Source organism: Marmota monax, unplaced genomic scaffold (assembly GCF_021218885.2).
Source record: "Marmota monax isolate L192 unplaced genomic scaffold, Marmota_monax_Labrador192_F-V1.1 WCK01_AAM20220418_F8-fsc00095, whole genome shotgun sequence".
NCBI classification, from domain to species: domain Eukaryota; kingdom Metazoa; phylum Chordata; class Mammalia; order Rodentia; family Sciuridae; genus Marmota; species Marmota monax.
This window is the reverse complement of record NW_026695244.1, coordinates 2,239,039-2,258,549: the sequence shown is the minus strand read 5'-3', so window position 1 is coordinate 2,258,549 and position 19,511 is coordinate 2,239,039. Positions and strand designations below refer to the sequence as shown.

The 19,511-nt window shown below is 33.3% G+C and overlaps 1 protein-coding gene across 10 annotated transcripts in view; it reads right to left on the bottom strand.

The window, feature by feature from the left end:
• Positions 1-19,511, bottom strand: part of Nbeal1 (neurobeachin like 1) — a 188,116-nt gene that overhangs the window by 71,785 nt on the left and 96,820 nt on the right. For all 10 annotated transcript variants that reach the window (XM_058578199.1, XM_046462953.2, XM_046462954.2 and 7 more), the window contains 13 exons: positions 18,479-18,568; positions 17,475-17,643; positions 16,755-16,888; positions 16,127-16,286; positions 15,918-16,020; positions 14,875-15,031; positions 12,532-12,690; positions 10,410-10,569; positions 7,339-7,427; positions 3,934-4,506; positions 3,330-3,505; positions 2,265-2,418; positions 1,849-1,977 (listed from right to left, as the gene is read on the bottom strand). In XM_058578199.1, the coding sequence (XP_058434182.1) occupies positions 1,849-1,977; positions 2,265-2,418; positions 3,330-3,505; positions 3,934-4,506; positions 7,339-7,427; positions 10,410-10,569; positions 12,532-12,690; positions 14,875-15,031; positions 15,918-16,020; positions 16,127-16,286; positions 16,755-16,888; positions 17,475-17,643; positions 18,479-18,568 (2,253 nt within the window). The remainder of the gene's footprint in view (positions 1-1,848; positions 1,978-2,264; positions 2,419-3,329; positions 3,506-3,933; positions 4,507-7,338; positions 7,428-10,409; positions 10,570-12,531; positions 12,691-14,874; positions 15,032-15,917; positions 16,021-16,126; positions 16,287-16,754; positions 16,889-17,474; positions 17,644-18,478; positions 18,569-19,511) is intronic.

The window sequence follows — 19,511 nt, the reverse complement described above, 5'->3', positions numbered from 1 at the left end:
GGCCAAAAAAGCTATCCTTGTTCTATTTCTGGTGGAAGAAAAAAAAAGATACTATGATGAACATAAAAGTGTATAAGGATTGTAGTAGTTAGATTATCATAGGATATAGTATGAGTAGGATTAATAGACAAAGAACAAATTATTTTTTAATGTTCTTAGTTTGTGTACTTTCAAATAGTACTTTAAAACTGTACAATTCAAACTTTTACCATCATGTGTCTTTTTTTTAAATATTTATTTTTTAGTTGTAGTTGGTCACAATATCTTTATTTTTTTTATGTATTTTAATGTGGTGCTGAGGATCAAACCCAGGGCCTCACACATGCTAGGCAAGCACACTACCACTGAACCACAACCCCAGCCCCACCATCATGTGTCTTAATACCCATTTTCCTGTTTAGTTTTTCTGCCAAACAATGAAATTCTATAGTGAATATGATACTTTCATGAAGAAGAGGGGGTATAAACTATTTAATAAAGTAACAGAGGAATATTAGTTTATATAACAGTAAGAGAAAGAAAAAGAACTCAAAATATCCAAATAAATGACAATTTTGATAATATAAAAAAGATATTCATAGAAAACTATACAATAGGAAGGAAATATATACTATAACATTAATAGTGTTTTCTCTTAAGGTATGGAATGTTGAATAACTTACTTTTTACCTCTTTATGCTGTTGTGTTTATTCTCCAATAAGCATGTGTTATACTTATGATCAGAAGGAAGTATTCACTAAAAAATATAATTATCAGATTGTGGTCTCTTTTTCCTTGGTATTGGGATCAAAACCAGAGGCCTTCTATCCATTTTATTTTATTTTGAGACAGGGTTTTGTTAAGTTGCTGAAGCTGGCCTCAAACTTAAGATCTAACTCACTAGTTGATTGGATTACAGGTGTGCACCACTACACCAGGCAGATTATGGTAAAAATAGGGCAACCTTAAGTCAGAATTGTAACTTTTCTCTGTTTTTAGCAATATTATACCTAGTTTATCAACAGCATTAGAAACCAGACCCACCCTGAACACAAATACAAAAAGCTATGGGATACTTATGATGAATCCAACTCATGTCTCATAAGCACCCAATGTAAACAGAAACATGACAGACTAAAATTCACATAGAACTTTTCCAACCTTGTAAACTTTAAATATTCTTTATGAATATATTTAGCTTCTGTTTACTTCTAAAATCTACCACGTTGATTATCCTGTTAGGTATTTGGTGTTTGGTGAGTGTAAAAAATATGAAATACAATGTAAAATTGTGGATTAGTAAAATAGCATGAAAGGACCAATATAAAAAATAATGTTCTTAAAAATGCAAGCCCTAGGGTTGGGGATGTAGCTCAGTGGCTGAGTGCTTGTCTCGAATGTGTGAGGCATGGGGTTCAATCCTTAGCACCACATAAAAATAAATAAATAAATAAATAATATTGTGTCCATCTACAACTAAAAACAAACAAAAATTTTTAAAATGTAAGCGCTAAACTGTGTGTGTAATATATACATATATATGTAAACATAATCTATGCAGACTGTCTAGGACCTTGCAAGCTACACTAAATGTAGATGATATGAACAATGCTTTTAATATAAGCTATGAGTAAATCCTATAAAAGGAAACCTTAAAATTACATGGAGTCATAAATATGAGGAAGAAATAGTCAATTAACTACATTTCAAGCTCCTTTCCGATCTCACAAAATTGAAATTTCAAGTGAACTTATGAATATTTTTTGAACTAATAAAACAGAGTACTGAAAAGGCATTATCATTTAGTTATTACAGAAATAACTATACCACATCCAAGTATAGAAAATAATATAAAAGAATTGACAAACCTGCAAACTGCCCCTTCCAATGAATCCCAGAAGCATCTGAATCTGAATTTGAGAGAGCTTTACCCACGCTGGATTCTGAGAATACCAGACTGACAGAGAATCAAAGAGCAGCATGATATCCTCTAAAAGCTATCATAAAAGAAAATTTGAGAAATAAAAGCATTCAGTTTTTAATTTACTGATAGTGTGTTTTTCCAAACACTAACACAAATCATAAATATTTGAAAACTAGTCCAATATACATCTGGCAAAAGCCAAAATAATCATACTAGTAATATTTAACAAAATCTGTGACAGTTCATCATATCTAATCCCTGCTTACTGCATTTAATGCTCTAAAAAGAGGAGATGAAAAATTTATTTCTTTGAATAATCCTTAACTACCCAAAATATAATTTCAAAGAGCTATTACCGACCTTCTCAGTCCACATGCTTGAGTTAACTAGTCCCTCTGACTGCAGAAAGTCCTGTATGATCATCATGAGTCGGAAGGCATTTTCAGCAGTTACTGAATTAGCTTTTGTTTCTCTGTTTTCTGTGACCGCCCACTCTAACATCTTCTGTAGTAAACTAAATGTAAAACAAAGTCCTCTTAAAACCATTGTAAGGGGCTGGGGTTGTAGCTGAGTGGTGGAGCACTTGCCTTGCATGGGTGAGGCACTGGGTTAGATCCTCAGTACCACATAAAAATAAATATATAAAATAAACGTAATGTGTCCATCTACAATTAAAAATATTTTTAAAGAAAACATTGTAACATTACGTTCATTTTATTTCATCTGATGATCAAAGTAATTCACTGGATATTCCTGTAGATCTAATTTAACAATAAAGAAGGAACTTTTTAATGTCTGGAGTATCTGCCTTTAATACACTTAATATTAAAAGTCAGTTACCTATTTTGCTTGTCTATAGAAAGGCCAACAAAATAATTTCACATTCTAGTCTCTATAAGATATTTAAAATAGTTTCTATAACAACTAGATATTGGGAAAGTTAGGGAAGAAAGCTTTATTATGTCTTAGAGAGGATCTAAGAAAATCAAAGAGGTAACTCTTCCTAGTGTGCTATTGCTACAAAGTCCTGTCATCTACAAGGAACACTAAATATTTCAGAGAAATATTTATGAAAACAGTACTTCGTTCTTTAGCATGCAAACATTTAAATTTGGACAAGCCCATTTTAAATGCATCAAGTCCTGAGATTCTACAGAAAACAATTTAAATAAAAAAAGTAAAATCATTTAAAACTCAATCTACAAAAGATTTAAGTATTCTCACATTAGTTAGTTTTGTATTTCTCTCTAGATTCTACAAGAATGGTAAAAGATAGGAAAGGAAATTGAATATGGTTTCTTCCTTTCCCCCCTATGAATACTGAATAATGAATACTGAGTGTTTAATAACTGATGTTATTTTAGACTCATATCTACTACTAAAGGAGGGTTAAAATAAAAAAAAAAACACTAACTGAATGCTTACATTAGTTTTATTTCATCTGATGGTCGAAGTAGCTCATTGGATATTCCTGGTTTAGTTAGTGCTGAAAATACTTGTCCCCGTTCAGTCCAAGTATCATCATCAGACTTTTCTAGTCCCTTACACAATACATAACTTAAAATATCTGTCACCAACTGAAGAAGCTCCTCCTCACATCTCTATAAAAATGATAAAGTAATATTAAATTATTGAAGAAAGGGAAGTGTTACAGCACTTCATAATCATCATTACATATACTGACAAATTGTGTAACATGTTTTTAAAATGCCTTGAACCTGGAACTTCAGTAGTCCCTGGAGATTCAAGTTGTATAGACACAGCTTTGTTCTTAAGACATAGGGTTGGGGATGCAGCTCAGTGGTAGAGTGCTTGCTTAGCATGCAGGAGGCCCTGAGTATGATTCCCAGCACCACAAAAAGAAATATACAATCTAGTGACTTCCAGACTTCTAAACCTTAAATCATGAGACTTAGAAAATGAATATAATATGAAATTGTTAATAATTGATCACACATTGCTAAGAATTACAAGTATATAAATGACATATGAAAATAAAAACACCATTTGGAAAAATAAGGAATTTTACCTCTTGGCTTTCAAGTAAAGAGAAGTCGTCATTAAAGCCATTATCACTTGTGATGCTACTCTCTTTGTCAGACTGAACAGAAAATGATTTAGTAGACTCTATTGGGGATGGCGTGCTAGGTAGGCTATCCGGCATTTGATTTCCACTATCACTCAGTTCATATGAATCAACTCCAGTGAGATCTAAACTCAAATGTGAAGGGTTACCATGCCAGAATTCTTTCTGATTCTCTGACTTGAAAGACAATTCTCCCACAGAACTATCTTCTTGAAACAATGGTGCATTTGAATCTAGAGAGTGTCTATCCTCCAAACTCCACTGATCTGAAGACACACTAGCTGAAGCAAAAGAGTTGAGTTTTTCCTCATCTGTCTTTTCATCGAAGTTCCTCTTAATATCATCAGTTGACATATTTTTATTTTCTTTCATTAAAACAGCCCTGCTGTGTTTATGAAGAGAATTTTCATTTTCAAAATTTTCTTTTAAAAGAAGTCTAACTAGGGTGTCTTGCCAACCCACTTGTTGTGATATCTGATGTGCTGCATCTGGCTGGGACTGCAAAATCTGTAAAATCTGCAAAGAAATTAAGAAACAAAATTCTTCAAAAAGAACACAGTACTTTTTATCAAAAAGTCTCTTTTCAGTTATTTTAATGCCATTGTAATTTAATGGGAAAATGCAGAAGGATATACTTTCAAAGATTATGTTTTTAATCAGATTGTAAACTGTTTGGAGAACTGACATTGTAGATCCAATTAATCATGTACAAAGTAGGGATGTACTAAAACATTTGTGAAAGATAAAAAAGGAAAACTAAAATGATTCTCCACATGCCAAAATATACCTGTTACTAGTCTGACTTGTTCAGAGACAAAATATAAATAGGATGATGGTATAAGTAAAATATAAAAATAAACTGATATTCTCAACAAAATATTTTCCATGAGCCTACTACATATATTCAGCAAATATTATTGACTACTACAATGGTACAGTACACTTTTAGGCCTAGGGTTTATGGGAGTGAATAGGACACACAGGTTCTGCGACAGAACCTTGGTATACATTCTTGTATACCAAGAATGATGTTTTCTCATCTCACTTTATTTTTTTTCTGAGAAAATTTTTTTTTCCAGTTAGTACATTACACAAATGAAACAAAAACTAAACATTAATTCCAAAAACTTAATTCCAACAAGACGGATGTGTTAGCTGACATTAGTTGAGATTAAACAGTAGACACTGGCACAGCAATATGCATAATCTCTACCATCTAACTGATTTTAATTTTTTTGAATGAAAATAAGTTCTAAGTTGGTTTATTGCTTCCTGCATTTCTAGGATTTCTGATTGCTTGTTTTTTATAACCTCTATCTCCCTGTAGAAAATAAGTTCTTAAAAAAAAAAAAAAAAAAAAAAAAACAGCCAGAAATTCAGTGAAGATCTTTAAGGCATTTTTATCACAAAGTCAATAAACTTCTATACAGATGAAAAGAACTTTGGCTCCCAGAGGATTGAGTATCTTTCTTAACAGAAGTTCTAATTTTGACAAGTCTCACAGTAGGATATGAATAATGTTGAAAGGAATTTTAATATTAATAGTAATATCTTGGTGTGGTGACATACTCTTGACATTCCAGCATCTCAGAAGGCTCAGTGAGGGGAATCACAAATTGAAGGTTAGTCTGAGCAACTTAGCAAGACCCTGACTTAAAGTAAAAATTAAGAAGGCTGGGAGTACAGCTTAGCAGTAAAGTGCCCCTGGGTTCACCCATAGTGCCACCAAAAAAAAAAAAAAAGTTCCAATATATGTTGATAGAGAAAGCAATGAGTCACATTACATGGGAAGTTTCTCTCTTCACTAATATCATCAGTCAGCAAGTTACCATTATTCTACTGCAGAATACAACTGTTTTAAGATTAAGCTTTGCTTAGCAAAAAAACTTTTCATGATTTTATAACTTCAAAGACTTCATAAAATATGACTTCTATTTTTCATATCCATAATAGATATAAGCCAAGCTATACTGAGAGTTGTTTTTATCTAATCACATCCTGAAAGAAAATAACCAATTTACATGAAACATTTCAAATTCTTAGGATTGAGCATAAAGGGAAAGAGTCACCATCACACACTGTAGAAATGGAAGTGGTAAGGTTGTTTTGAAGGACAATAGGGTAGAAATCCATCAAAATGTAAAATATGAATACCCTACGACACAACAATTCTGTTCCACGGAGACTGTCCTAAGATGTATTATTACAAATAAGCAAAGAGACATAAAAAAGATGTTCTTCACATCAGTTTATAACATGGAAAAACAAGAAACACCTTAAATATCAATAAGGAAAGAGATGATAGTCTATAGAAGAACCATACAATGAAAAACTACACAGTTATTAAAGAAAAGATATCCAGGGCTAGGGCTGTAGCTCAGTAGTAGAGTGCTTGCCTAGCACATGTGAGACACTGGGTTCAATCCTCAGCACCACATAAAAATAAATAAACAAAATAAAGGTATTGCATCTACCTACAACTAAATGAAATATTTTTTTAAAAAAAGACAAAATTTTGGGCTACTGTTGTGGCTCAGTGGCAGAGTGCTTGCCTTGCATACATGAGGCACTGAGTTTGATCCTCAGTACCACATTAAAAATAAATAAGTAAAACAAAACAAAACAAAAAGACAAGATATCCATTTCTATATATACATTTGTTAAAACTACAGAAAAAGTACTATCACATAATTGGGAGATAATAATTAGAAAGCAAATAGTAGACTGGTTAGGGGTTACCAGTGGAGGGGAGAAAAGATTATGATCAGAAAGAGGTGAACAAGATAACTACCTCTTTTTAAATTTTTTAGTTGTCAATGGACCTTTATTTTATTTATTTATATGTGGTGCTGAGAATCAAACTCAAGTGCCTCACACATGCTAGGCAAGTACTCTACCACTGAGCCACAACCCCAGCCCCCAATATCTACCTCTAAAGGTTAAATGTGTACTCAAGACAAATCATTGTTAAAACACTTATAAACAACAACAACAAAAACTTCTGCAATGTTGATAAGATTTAGAAATCCTAAAATATGGTATATCAATTAAAAATCATCAAAATCATTGAAGGTTCTTGTTAAATCTCTTCTCTGATAATGAATTTTCGACTCTGAAAAGGAAATATTTCCAGAAGTCCTGTATAACTAAAAAAACAAATTTTCATACTGATTACTTATGATCACATGAAGTTAATACACTTTAAGAAGGAAATTGTATATTTACAAAATAATATCATTTGTAAAATTAGTGAAATTAAAATTCTCATCTATTGCAAAATGCACAATGCCAAAGTTTTTCACAGTATGGTGATGTTACTGTTAAACCAGATCTTGAAAGTTTACGAACCTTTCTGCAGAGGACCACTCTGACATTTACATATGTCCTGTGAGATATATAAACCACAGATAACAGATCTTTGAAATTAGTAACAGGATCTATGGTGGGGAAAAAAACCAAAAAGTTAAAATTAAGTTTCTTGGACAGTCAAAGAAAAAACTGTAGGTATTATTTGTACAAATATTAAAGTAATAGTCTCATTTTCAAAAAAGAATTATAGACAGTCAAATTTTACCAGAAAATAACAACAAATAAAAAACCAAGTTTTAGACTGTTTGACACCCTCCTGAGTCAACCTTTAATTACTGTTCCTTTCTTAATTGCATGAAAATGAAAACACTGTCCATACTGAATGGCTGTAATACTATTTTTATCTTATGTCTTATCAATGAAATTGTAAATCACAAGATAAAGAAACTTATCTCGTACTCAACTCCCTTCCCCAGCACTGGGCATAAATTCTAGTTTGTAGTAAGTACTGAAAAAAGTTTATTACAAAATATTAAAATATAAAAAAGATATCTGGCCTGGCGCAGTGGTACACGCCTGTAATCCCAGTGGCTGGGGAGGCTGAGGCAGGAGGATCTCAAGTTCAAAGCCAGCCTGAGCAACTTAGAAAGACTATAAGCAACTCAAAGTGAGATCCTGTTTCTAAATAAAATATAAAAAAGGACTGGGGATGTGGCTCAGTGGTTAAGTGGCCCTGGGTTCAATCCTTGGTACCAAAAGCAACAATGCCTTTATTTTTATGTGGTGCTAAGGATTGAACCCAGAGCCTCACCTGTACCAGGCAAGCACTCTACTACTAAGTGACAACCCCAGCCCCTCTTGATTGCTTTTTAGCTTAATACTATCCCACTTAATGACTCTTGATTTTACTTCTTGCACTTTAGGAGTCTCATTGAGGAAGTCAGTTCTTAAGCCAACATGATGGAGTGTTAGGTCTATCTTCTATTAGATATAGGGTTTCTAATCTAATGTCTAAGTCTTTGATCCACTTTGAGTGGATTTTTTTGAAGGATGAAAGATAGGGGTTCAATTTCATTTTGCTACATATGGATTTCCAGTTGTCCCAGCAACATTTGTTGAAGAGCTTATGTTTTTGACAATGCTTATAATGCCTTTGTCTAATAGAGATAACTATTTATGTGGGTTTGTCTCTGTATCTTCTATTCTGGTTCCATTGGTTTTCATGTCCGCTTTCATGCTAACATCATGCTGTTTTTTGTTACTATAGCTCTGGAGTACAATCTCACCTCAGCTAGAGCATAAATCTTCAGGATATATAAAGAAATAAAAAAAACTTAACACCAAAAAACAAATAATCCAATCAATAAGTGGGCAAAGAAACTCAATAGACACTTAATAGAAAAAGAAAAACGAATGGTTAACAAGTATATGAAAAAACGTTCAACATTTCTAGCAAGGACTGGGAATGTGGCTTTTTAGAGAAATTTACATTAAAACTACTAAGATTTCATCTCACTCTAGTCAAAATGGCAATTATTAAAAATACAAGTAACAATAAGTGTTGGCTAGGATGTAGCAAAAAAAGGTACACTACTCATTTCTGGTGGTACTGCAAATTTGGTGCAACCCCTATGGAAAGCAGTATGGAGATTCCTCAGAAAACTGGAGTGGAACACCGTTTGATCCACTTATCCCACTGCTCAGCATATACCCAAAGGACTTAAAATTAGCATACTACAGCAACATAGCCACATCAATGTTTATAGAAGCTCAATTCACAACAGCTAAGCTATGGAACCAACCTAGGTGCACTTCAACAGATGAATGAATAAAGAAAATGTAGTATAAATACACAATGGACTATTACTCAGCCCTAAAAAAGAATGACTTTATGACTTGCCAGTAAATGGATGGATCTGGAGACGATCATGCTAAGTGAAATAAGCCAATTATGAACGCCAAAGGCCAAATGTTCTGATATGCAGATGCTAGCGGACAATGGGAGGTGAGGGGAGAACAGAAGTTCACTGGATTGGAGAAAGGGAATGAAGGAAGGGAGGGGTGATGGGAACAGGAAAAACAGTAGAATAAATTTGACATAACTTTACTATATTCATATGTGAATACAGCACCAGTGAAACTCTACATCATGTAAAACCACAAGAAGGGGATCCTAATTAGAATAAGTTATACCATGTATGTTTAATATGTCAAAATATCTTCTACTACAAACATCATTATCCTAGGTATGCGTAAATGGCACATGTGGGGAGACTCTACATAATGTACAACCAGAGAAATGAAAAGTTGTTTTCCATTTATGTACAATGAATTAAAAAGCTTTCTGCTATCATGTATAACTGATTAGAACTAATAAAAAAATTTAAAAATGTTTATTTTATGCATAACAAAATGTAAGAAAAATGTAAGTAAGTAGTGAGAATGGACAAAATAACTATAAAATACTAAAAAAAAAAAAAAAACCCTAGTGTCTATAAAATACTAAAAACAAAACAAAACAAACAAAAAAAAAAACCCTAGTGTCATGTATACCTAAAAAGAAAACCAACAAAAAAGAACACCTGAAATTAATTTTCATTTTGCTTTTAAGAACCTTTTTTTTGTGGGGGGGGGGCAGTACTATGGATTGAACCCAGGGGCATTTCACCACTGAGCTACATCCCCTCCCTTTTTATTTTGTATCTTGAGACAGGGTCTCACTAAGTTGCTTAGGGCTTTACTGCTTTGCTGAGGCTGGCTTTGAACTTGTGACCCTCCAGCCTCCCAGTCACTGGGATTACAGGCATGCACAACTGCAACCAGCAAGAAAAAGAATATTTTGTATATACTTTTCTCTAATGTCCTTTTCTTTTATAAGGACCCAGTTATTAATTTGATCTCTCAGTCAATACACATTTACAAAGTAAGGCAATATGCTATATGCCCTGGGGAGTCCATAACAACAAAATTGTAGAGACTTAGTAGCTAGGAAAGGCCCCGCCGAATCAAACAACAGGTTAATTTAAAAAGCAATCTGAGAAAAGAAGTAAAAAAGTCTTTCAGGAAACACTATTTCTTAAATGTATTAGTATTATTAGCCTTAGTCATACCTGTATTTATGATTTGATTGGTAAGGTTTTTAATGAGAGAAGTATTAATTGATGCTTCATTAAGGAGGAGTCCCAATCCTGAGTATCCAACTTCTCTAAGTCGAATACGTTGTTTACTACGTTCATAAACATTTGTGCATTTCAACATCTGTTCCATAACCTGGTCAAAACAAGTAATATATTCTTCTCAGTATAGAGAACTTAAACAATTTGTCACAAGTTAATACTGAATAAAATATTACAACACATTGGATTTTGGAGTATCAAAATCCAATGTGTTGTAATATTAAGTATAAGAAAACACCTGAGTGCTAAAAAAGAGAGATACTTCCTTATTAAGCTATTATTAAAAAATGAATTTAGGAATTAACTGGACTGAAACACATTTGCATATGAGTGATTATTATGTTTGAAATTTTAGTTCAAACATGTCAAATGAAAAACATGTATACATGTAGCTAATAAAAGGAACAAGACACCTCTGAATCAATCCAGTAGTCTATGTAACAGGTATAAAAATAATTTTCAAAAATGAGAAAATATTTATGAAGTAAACAAACCCATATGCTAACATGGGGCACTGAATTAGCACCATATTTCTAAGTGGAGGTCAACATTTTCCAAGAGAGGTTTATCATCTTATATGAATGGATCATTCAGGCTGAATATCATGAACAATCTCTGTAAGATTGTTTTTGGAAAAATATGATTTAGCCAGATTGCCAATTTGAGGCGAGTCTCAGCAATCTAAAGTGATCCTGTCTCAAAATAAAATAGGCTGTGGATGTACCTCAGTAGAAGAGTGCCTCTGAATTCAATCCTCAGTACTGGGGTGTATGGAGGAGTAAAGAAAAAACATTTAATCTCTATACAGGAACCCTAGTGAGGGCAGATGCTTTAAAAAGCAGCTTCATGGCCTGGAGTTGTGGCTTAGTGGTAGAGTGCTTACCTAGCACACATGAGGCCTTGAGCTTGATTCTCAGCACTGCATATAAATAAATAAAAGTCTATTGACAACTAAAAAAAATTAAAAGAAAAAATAATTTTAAAAAAAGCAGCTTGAATAGAGGCTGTTTCTGATTGCCTTTACTGTACCCTTGTCTACTAAAATTTAAGGATTTCAGACATAGGTAATCCAAACATAATCCTGTAAGTAGACTTCATAATGTAACTCTAAATATGAACAAACAACTGCCACCAAGCAATTAAGTATAATGAACAAGAGAATAAAAAAAATGCATTGTGGTGGTATTTATGACTGACCCCTGTACTTTTAGTTAACAAAAAGGTGAAGTAGATGGTTTCGGCCAAAGTTCAAAGTTTGGGATATTGTGGATAGCTTAATAAAATATATCCTATGTCCTTTGATAAGTTACTAACCTCTCTGACTTCAGTTTCTTCACCAGTAAAATGGAAATACATATAATACCCTCTTCCTAAATTGTTGCAAGGATTAAGGAAGCTAATATAATAAAACTGCTTAGTGCCTGACACAACCATGGGTACCATATGAAGTTAGTATTATAAACTGTTAAAATGTTCTGAATGGCCTACCCAGACTCACTCTACTCAGAGAAGACATGAGAAGTTTTATACTGAGGATGGCTGACAACTATCTCCACTGAGATAATTTATTAAATAGTTTAGGTATGTTTCTGTTTGTTTTTGTTTTGCTTTGATCTTATGGTTAAGGGGATCAAATTGCTGGTCTCATATGTGCTAAGCAAGTACTCTACCATGTATTTATATCCACAGTTCAAAACATTTTTTTTTCTTTTGGCAAGGGATACCAGGGATTGAACTTAGAGGCACTTGACCAGTAAGCCACATCCCCAGCCCTATTTTGTATTTTTTTTAGAGACAAGGTCTCACTGAATTGCTTTGCGTATCACCATTGCTGAGGCTAGCTTTGAACTCGAAATCCTCCTGCCTTAGCCTCCCAATATGATTGTTTTTTAAATATGCAAACAAGTAACATGAAATATATCTATTAAAATGAAAGAAACTTAAAATTAGAAAGAGATATGAAAAAGAACTTACAGTCATAGAATGGCTATGTTGCAATCAAATCCCCATTCTCACAAATACTACCAAATAAAAAGATGCTTACAAATGTTTGTACCTTAAAAATGATTTCTCTTAGTCTGTCAGAGTACTTCTGATTTAACAGCAAGGCATAAAGTATGTCAGCATTTCCTGGTTCAAACAGCAGCAAGAAAAGCTGACCTCTAGTTGGGCTGGTACACAGGAGACTGAAGAGTACATCCAAAATTCCCAAGAGCTTTTGAAGGTAAAAAAACAACAAAAGAGAACCACCTCTATGTATATACAAGAACAAGTGAAGTCATAAACCATGAATAGTTGTTTAATTCAATTCTACACACCCTAATGCTTGAGCTCAACTGCACTGTCTGATGTGTTCTGAACCAGCCTTGCTTTACTCCAGACATGCTGTTGGCTTATTCCATTTTCTCTTGCACATCCTCTTGCTATACATATCTGACACCTTTTTTTTTTAACTTTATAAAATGCCAACCATCAGATATTTTATTATGGCAATGAAAAATAAACAAAAACAAAGTCATCTTTTGATGTGGCTCCATCTCCTTCCTCCTGGTCACAACCAAGTTGGCCTTTCACCTCTCTTAATTCTCTGGCCATTCATTTAACCACACTTTGACCTCTGTGCTTTTCTACTCCCAGTGCATGGTGAGTCCTTAACCTTTCAACACCTCTTAAAACCATATATCACATATCCCATGTTGTCCATTTGAAAAGGCATCTCTTCCTTAAAGCTTTTTTGTGAAATCTTCCCAGGATTTATATATGTTATCTTTCTCACAGATCTCTGTATTAGATATTAACATATATGTCTCTGCTTCATAGGTATTTGGTAAACTTTTACTGCCTCCTGCCCCCATGAGGCTTAAAAATAAGAACAATAATTCATTCATCATTAAATTAACTGCAATGTCTAATATTATTCTGTATACACAGTAAGTTTTGACAAAATAACTCTTGACTGAATTGACCAAAAAATTATCACTGTTCATGAATCAGACACAGCTACCATGAAGTGTAACTGTTCATCACTCTGAATAATGAAAAAATTTTGAAGTCCAATCTTGTAGGAAAACATCTGTATAATACCAATTATGAAGTCATGTAACCACTGACTCAATAAACTTACATTCAGAAGCAAAGTACTTTAGGGAACATAAATTAAGGTTACTCAAATTTAAGGTATTGGTCATATACTAAAAAATAAACACTGGAATTCAGAAAATATTTGGATTCCAGTTCCAGGTATATTAGCTGTGTGACTTTTTAAATTGTCATACAATCTCTTTGAATATACATTTTCAAAAGTATAAATGAAAAGAGTCATTCTTTGTGCATTTTACATCAGTAGGTCTCAAATTTTACCACATGCTCTAGAAGAACCTGGAGGGGCTTAATTTTGTAGTTGAATCAGTAGTAGATAGTATTTACATGTCTTTCACTTGTTTTTCAGACATGGATCTCGCTATGTTGCCCAGGTTAGTTTTGAACTTCTAGGTTCAAGAGACCCTCCTATCTCAGCCTTGCAGTACCTGGGACTACAAGCCCACACAACCACATCTAGCTTGCACCTACATGTCTAACAAGCCTCCCGGTTAAAGTATGTAAGGGACTAGAAGCTAAGAACTACTACTTTAAAGGATAGTTCTGAGGATTAAAAAAGATAGTATATGTAAGAGTATTTTGAAAACAGATAAATATTTACAATTTATTTCTTATGCAACATGTTTATGAACTTATCTTTATATTCATGTTAAAAATCTACTCAGTCTAATAGAATAAGTTATACTTCACATATGTACATTCTGCCAAAATACATTCCACTGTCATGTGTAACTAAAAAAAAATTTTTAAGTTATCTACGTGGGAAAAAAAAAAATCTACCCAGCAGCCAGGCATGGTGGCACACACTGTGATCCCAGTGACTCGGGAGGCTGAAGCAGGAGGACGATGAATTCAAACCCAGCCTCAGCAACTTAATTGAGGCCCTGAGCAACTCAGTGAGACCCTGTCTCTCATATAAAAGAAGACTGGGAATGTGGCTCGGTGGTTAGGTGCCCCTGGGTTCAATCCCTGGTACCAAAAAAAAAAAAAAAAACACCCAGTAAATTTGATGATACACATACACCATGTAGGCCATGAAAACAGACTTCAGAATTGCCAGATAAAGCCTGTATTTCCACATTTTTACACTTTTGAGCTAAATAAAACACTAAATTATAATATCATCTACTTATTAAAGTTTCAGACAGTAAATAAAATTCAGTTATTTAATTATGTAATATTGTATGTGACATTACATAATCTTATTCTTGAAATAATTAAGGAAATATGTAAGTTAACAAGATGAGAGAACAACTTAAATATTAAAAAGAAAGATTAGATTAGATCCCTGGCATAATACCTGTTCTTCTTCATTAGTAGCAGCTATGTAACACATTATGCTTTGTATCTCTTCATGAGTTCCACCCTTGCATAGAAAATATTTAATTAGTCCATACAAAGATGTCCTTATTGTTCGAATGTCATCAAGAGATAGCTCATTACATTTATAACTACTCCTAAAAGAGAAAAACAGAAGCATAATTGAAAATTTAACTTGTAACACTTTTGTACATTTCATATGAAAGAATTCTTAGTTTAAAAAGAGACCTTTCCACATAATTATTATAATTCATGGTAATTTTGGCTTGTTTTTCTTTTTTTAATATTTTTTAGTTGCCAGTGGATTTTTTACTTTGTTTATTTATATGTGGCACTGAGGATTGAACCCAGGGCCTCACACATGCCAGGCAAGCACTCTACCACTGAGCCACAACCACAGCCCCTTGTTTTTCTTTTTAAGGAAAATCTTTTGTAGTGTTTTAGTGACAAAAAAAATATTAAAACAGCTTACATTTATACAACACTATGTAGCACACAGAATTGTATGTGCTTTTTATATTAGTAACTTATGTTACTAATGTAAATCACCATAGGAAGGTTTTAGTTTGTTTGTTTTTTGTTTTAGAGGGAAGGGGATACCGGGGATTAACCACTGAGACACATCCCCAACCCTTTTTGGGTTTTATTTTGAGACCGGGTCTTGCTAAGTTGCTTGCGGTCTTACTAAATTGCTGAGGCTGGTTTTGAAATTGAGATCCTCCTGCCTCGGCCTCCAGATTACAGGTGTGCACCACCACGCCTGGCAGAGGTTTTACTTTTCACAGGGGAAGAAACCTCAAGCACAGAAAATTTGGGTAATCTGCTTAAAGCTACACAATTAGTGAAACCAATATTCAAAACTGGTATATGTAGATCAATTAGTCATCCTTTTAACCTCCAAACTATCCTGCTTCTCTGAAGTTAAAGGATATTAGAATCACTAGTAGTGAGAAAATCTACCCATTCCAGTCAAGTAGCAGAATAAAAATATAACAACCTAAGGAAGGATCAAGACTGTCATACCCATAATAAATCCTAAGTGTATCAAGGAGAAACTGCACACCATATTTCTTTCGGAAAATTCTCCTGCTATCTTTAATGATGGTTGAAAGATATTGTATATGACCTAAAATAGAAAATTCACTTGTAAATGATGTTATCTACAATAATCACAGACATAGTTATAAATTTCTAAAATTTCTACAAAATTTTATCAAATAGCCTGCTCTCACCAATTCGAAAGGGAAAATCTCCTCGATTCCAAATACGGAAGTCAAAGAGTAAATACTGATACATTTGTTGCAGGAGTGGCATATTTTTCTCTAATGATACCTGTTCAATTAGTAATTGAATTGCCATCAATACATTGACATCCATTAAGGTGCCTGGTACCTGAAACCAAACAGAAAAGGGTTCCATAAAATTCAATTTAAATAGCTACTATTAAATTACAATTTTAAATCAATAATTTGGAATATCTACTAAAATGTAAAAATTTTTAAACCTAGGATATAAAATATAAACAACTCAATTTTTCTGATGTAACTCTAGAACACATTTTTCTAATGTCATATTCTTAAAATAGTCTTATATTTCTCAAACATTCCAAATAATAAAGATAACAAAGCCATATACTTCAAAGATTATATACTGTTATATAAATAAGTACCTCTTGTATAATACAATTCCATGAAAGTTTTTAAAAGGTGCCACTGAAACAAATCTTCCTCATTAGTATAATTTGAAGATGTAAGGCTACAATCTTTAGTAATGTATTTATTTAGTAGGAAGTACAGAATCCCAACACCAACTGCTAATTATAGTCATCAGCTGTATCAACCCCATGTTAGATTGGCTTACCTTCTGAAGTAAGGCACCAAGAGTTGCAACTCCATGGGAGTGAATAAGATTATCCTGGTTGATGGGATGTCTCTGAATAAAGTGCTTTATAATCAAGATAAATGTTGCAACCAGATTTTTCTCTAGTCTTGACTCTATGGAAATGAGAACATGTCATTAATTATCATAATTCATCACTTTTATTTCCATTTTCTATTCTCCATATCATAATGCATACTGTAACAAAAAAGAAATTTAGTTCAAAAGTTTGCTTCCAGGCTGGAGTTGTGCTCAGAGGTAGAACACTTGCCTGGCATAAGTGAAGCCCTGGGTTCGATCCTCAGCACCACATATAAATAAATAAAACAAAAGATCCATTGAAAATTAAAACAAAACAAAACAAAAAAAAGTTTGTTTCCAAAGGTGATTTGTACAATGAAATAAAAAAAGCAGCAATAGCATGTTGTATACTTACATGTATATGTAAATATTTTCTCTACCACAAATTTAATGATATAGTATTTTTCACAGTATACTAAGAGAATAATATAAGGATCGTCAGAGTAAAACCACCACCTTAACTGTTTGACCAAAGTATTATAAATTTCCCGAACTTTATTAGTAAAGTTAGGGCAGCTGCTACTTTTATAAATGATTAAATTTTTTCTAATACCGGTATTTATTTTTCAATTAATTCTCAAATTTTTCAATGACCACTTTGTGTTAACATCATCTTTATACCTGATGCTTTTGTGGAGGTCAGTAACATACAATCTCCCTCTACAGGTGTTATCAATTCAGGAACTATGCTTTCATCCATTCCTTCAGGAATTGGTCCTTCACTAAAGTGGCTTATTTGTTCCAATAAAGGAAAGAGTACATTTAATCCACCTATGCAGTTGATGATGTCCTGAAAAGAAAAATCATAATTTCTTAGTCTTATAAAACAAGAACAAAGGTGTCATTTGGTATATACATAGCATATATAAAGTTACAATTTGTCACTAATATATAGGATAGCCTAAATTGAGGGATCCCCGGTGAGAGCAGGTGTCTAATAGAAAAGAGATAATCAATGAAATCTCTAGGAAGATTATATGCCATACAATTTTAGGGATTAAATATGTTTTTTTTTTTTAGTTGAAGTTGGACATGATACATTTATTTTATTTTTATTTATTTATTTATTTTTATGTGGTGCTGAGGATTGAACCCAAGGCCTCACATGTCCTAGGCGAGCTCTCTACCACTGAGCCACAACCCCAGCCCCAAGGTATTAAATATCTTAATACACTAAAATAGCATACTTACAGAGATTGTTATACTCATGGAAGAGTTTACAAAGGTAAATATGTTTCCTGTGAATCAGATATTCCACTGCTATAGTCATTAAGCTACTTATTTATCCTTCAAACTTTACATCTGTATAACATTTTAAGTGAGACCTATTACTTAAATCAATCTGGAGATGTTTATAAGATAAAATCTTGCAGGGCATGGTGGTGGCACACACTTGTAATCCCAGGGGATGGCAAATTCAATGTCAGCCTCAGCAACTGAGCAAGGCCTAACCAACTTAGTGAGATTGTCTCAAAAATAAAAAAGGGACACAGATATGGTTCATTGGCAAATTGCTTGGGTTAAATCCCCAGTACCCCACCCCCCAAAAAAAGCCTTTAAAAGGATCATTAAACTTAAACTTACTTAGATTATACTATGTTGCCCATCATTTATTATTAATTTACCTTAATATCCCAGTTCACTACTTTGTTTCCTGTTAATCTTCCATGCAAACAATTAGTGGATAAATCAAGGCAGATTGAATTTTTGCAAGCCTAAGAATAAAAGAAAATATACAACAAAAATTAGAACAAAACCTAACTTTAACCATATAAGAAACATTACACCACCATTTTAAAAGATAAACAATGAGAAGGTGCCTACCATTTAATTTTCTTTCTTTATCCCTTTATCCCTTTATCCCCCTACCTCCAAGGACCAGGGTTTTGAACCCAGGGTCTCATACATGCTTGGCAAGCACTGAGCTACATCTCCACCTTTCTTTAAAATCTTTACATAACATCTTGCTATATTCTCAGGGTGGCCATGAATTTTTGATTCTCCTGCTTTCATCTCCTAAGTAGCCTATATTACAGGTGTATGCCACCACACTTGGCCCATCTGAGTTTTAATATTACTGTTCTCTGAACGTCTCTTAAAGAATCAGGGACTACATCTTAAAGCACTTACTTATAAGGCTAGGATTGTGGCCCAGTGGTAGAATGCCTGCCTAGCATGTGTGAGGCACTGGGTTTGATCCTCAGCACCACATAAAAATAAATAAATAAAATGAATGTCTATTAACAACTTAAAAAAAAAATTTAAAAAGCATTTACTTATCAAAATCAGGTCACTGAGTCTTATCAAATGATTAATGAACTAACTGTAACTCCTCAATCACTTGAGTTTAAATTTTTTTCTTTTTTAAATCAATATATGCAAACAGACTTATGACTTTTAAAAAAATCAGCTGGACATGGTGGTGCATGCCTGTAATCTCAGCTGCTTGGGAGGCTGAGGCAGGAGGACTGCCAGCTTAAGGCCACCCTGGGCAATTTAGTGAGAACTTGTCTCAAAAATAATAAATAAAAAGGGCTGGGGATGTAGCTCAGCTATGGTATAGCATGCTGGGGATCAGTCTTCAGAACTAAAAAAAAAATCAATATTTAAATCCCATTACTACTTTCCTAGGCACAATTTCATAATACATAAAAAATG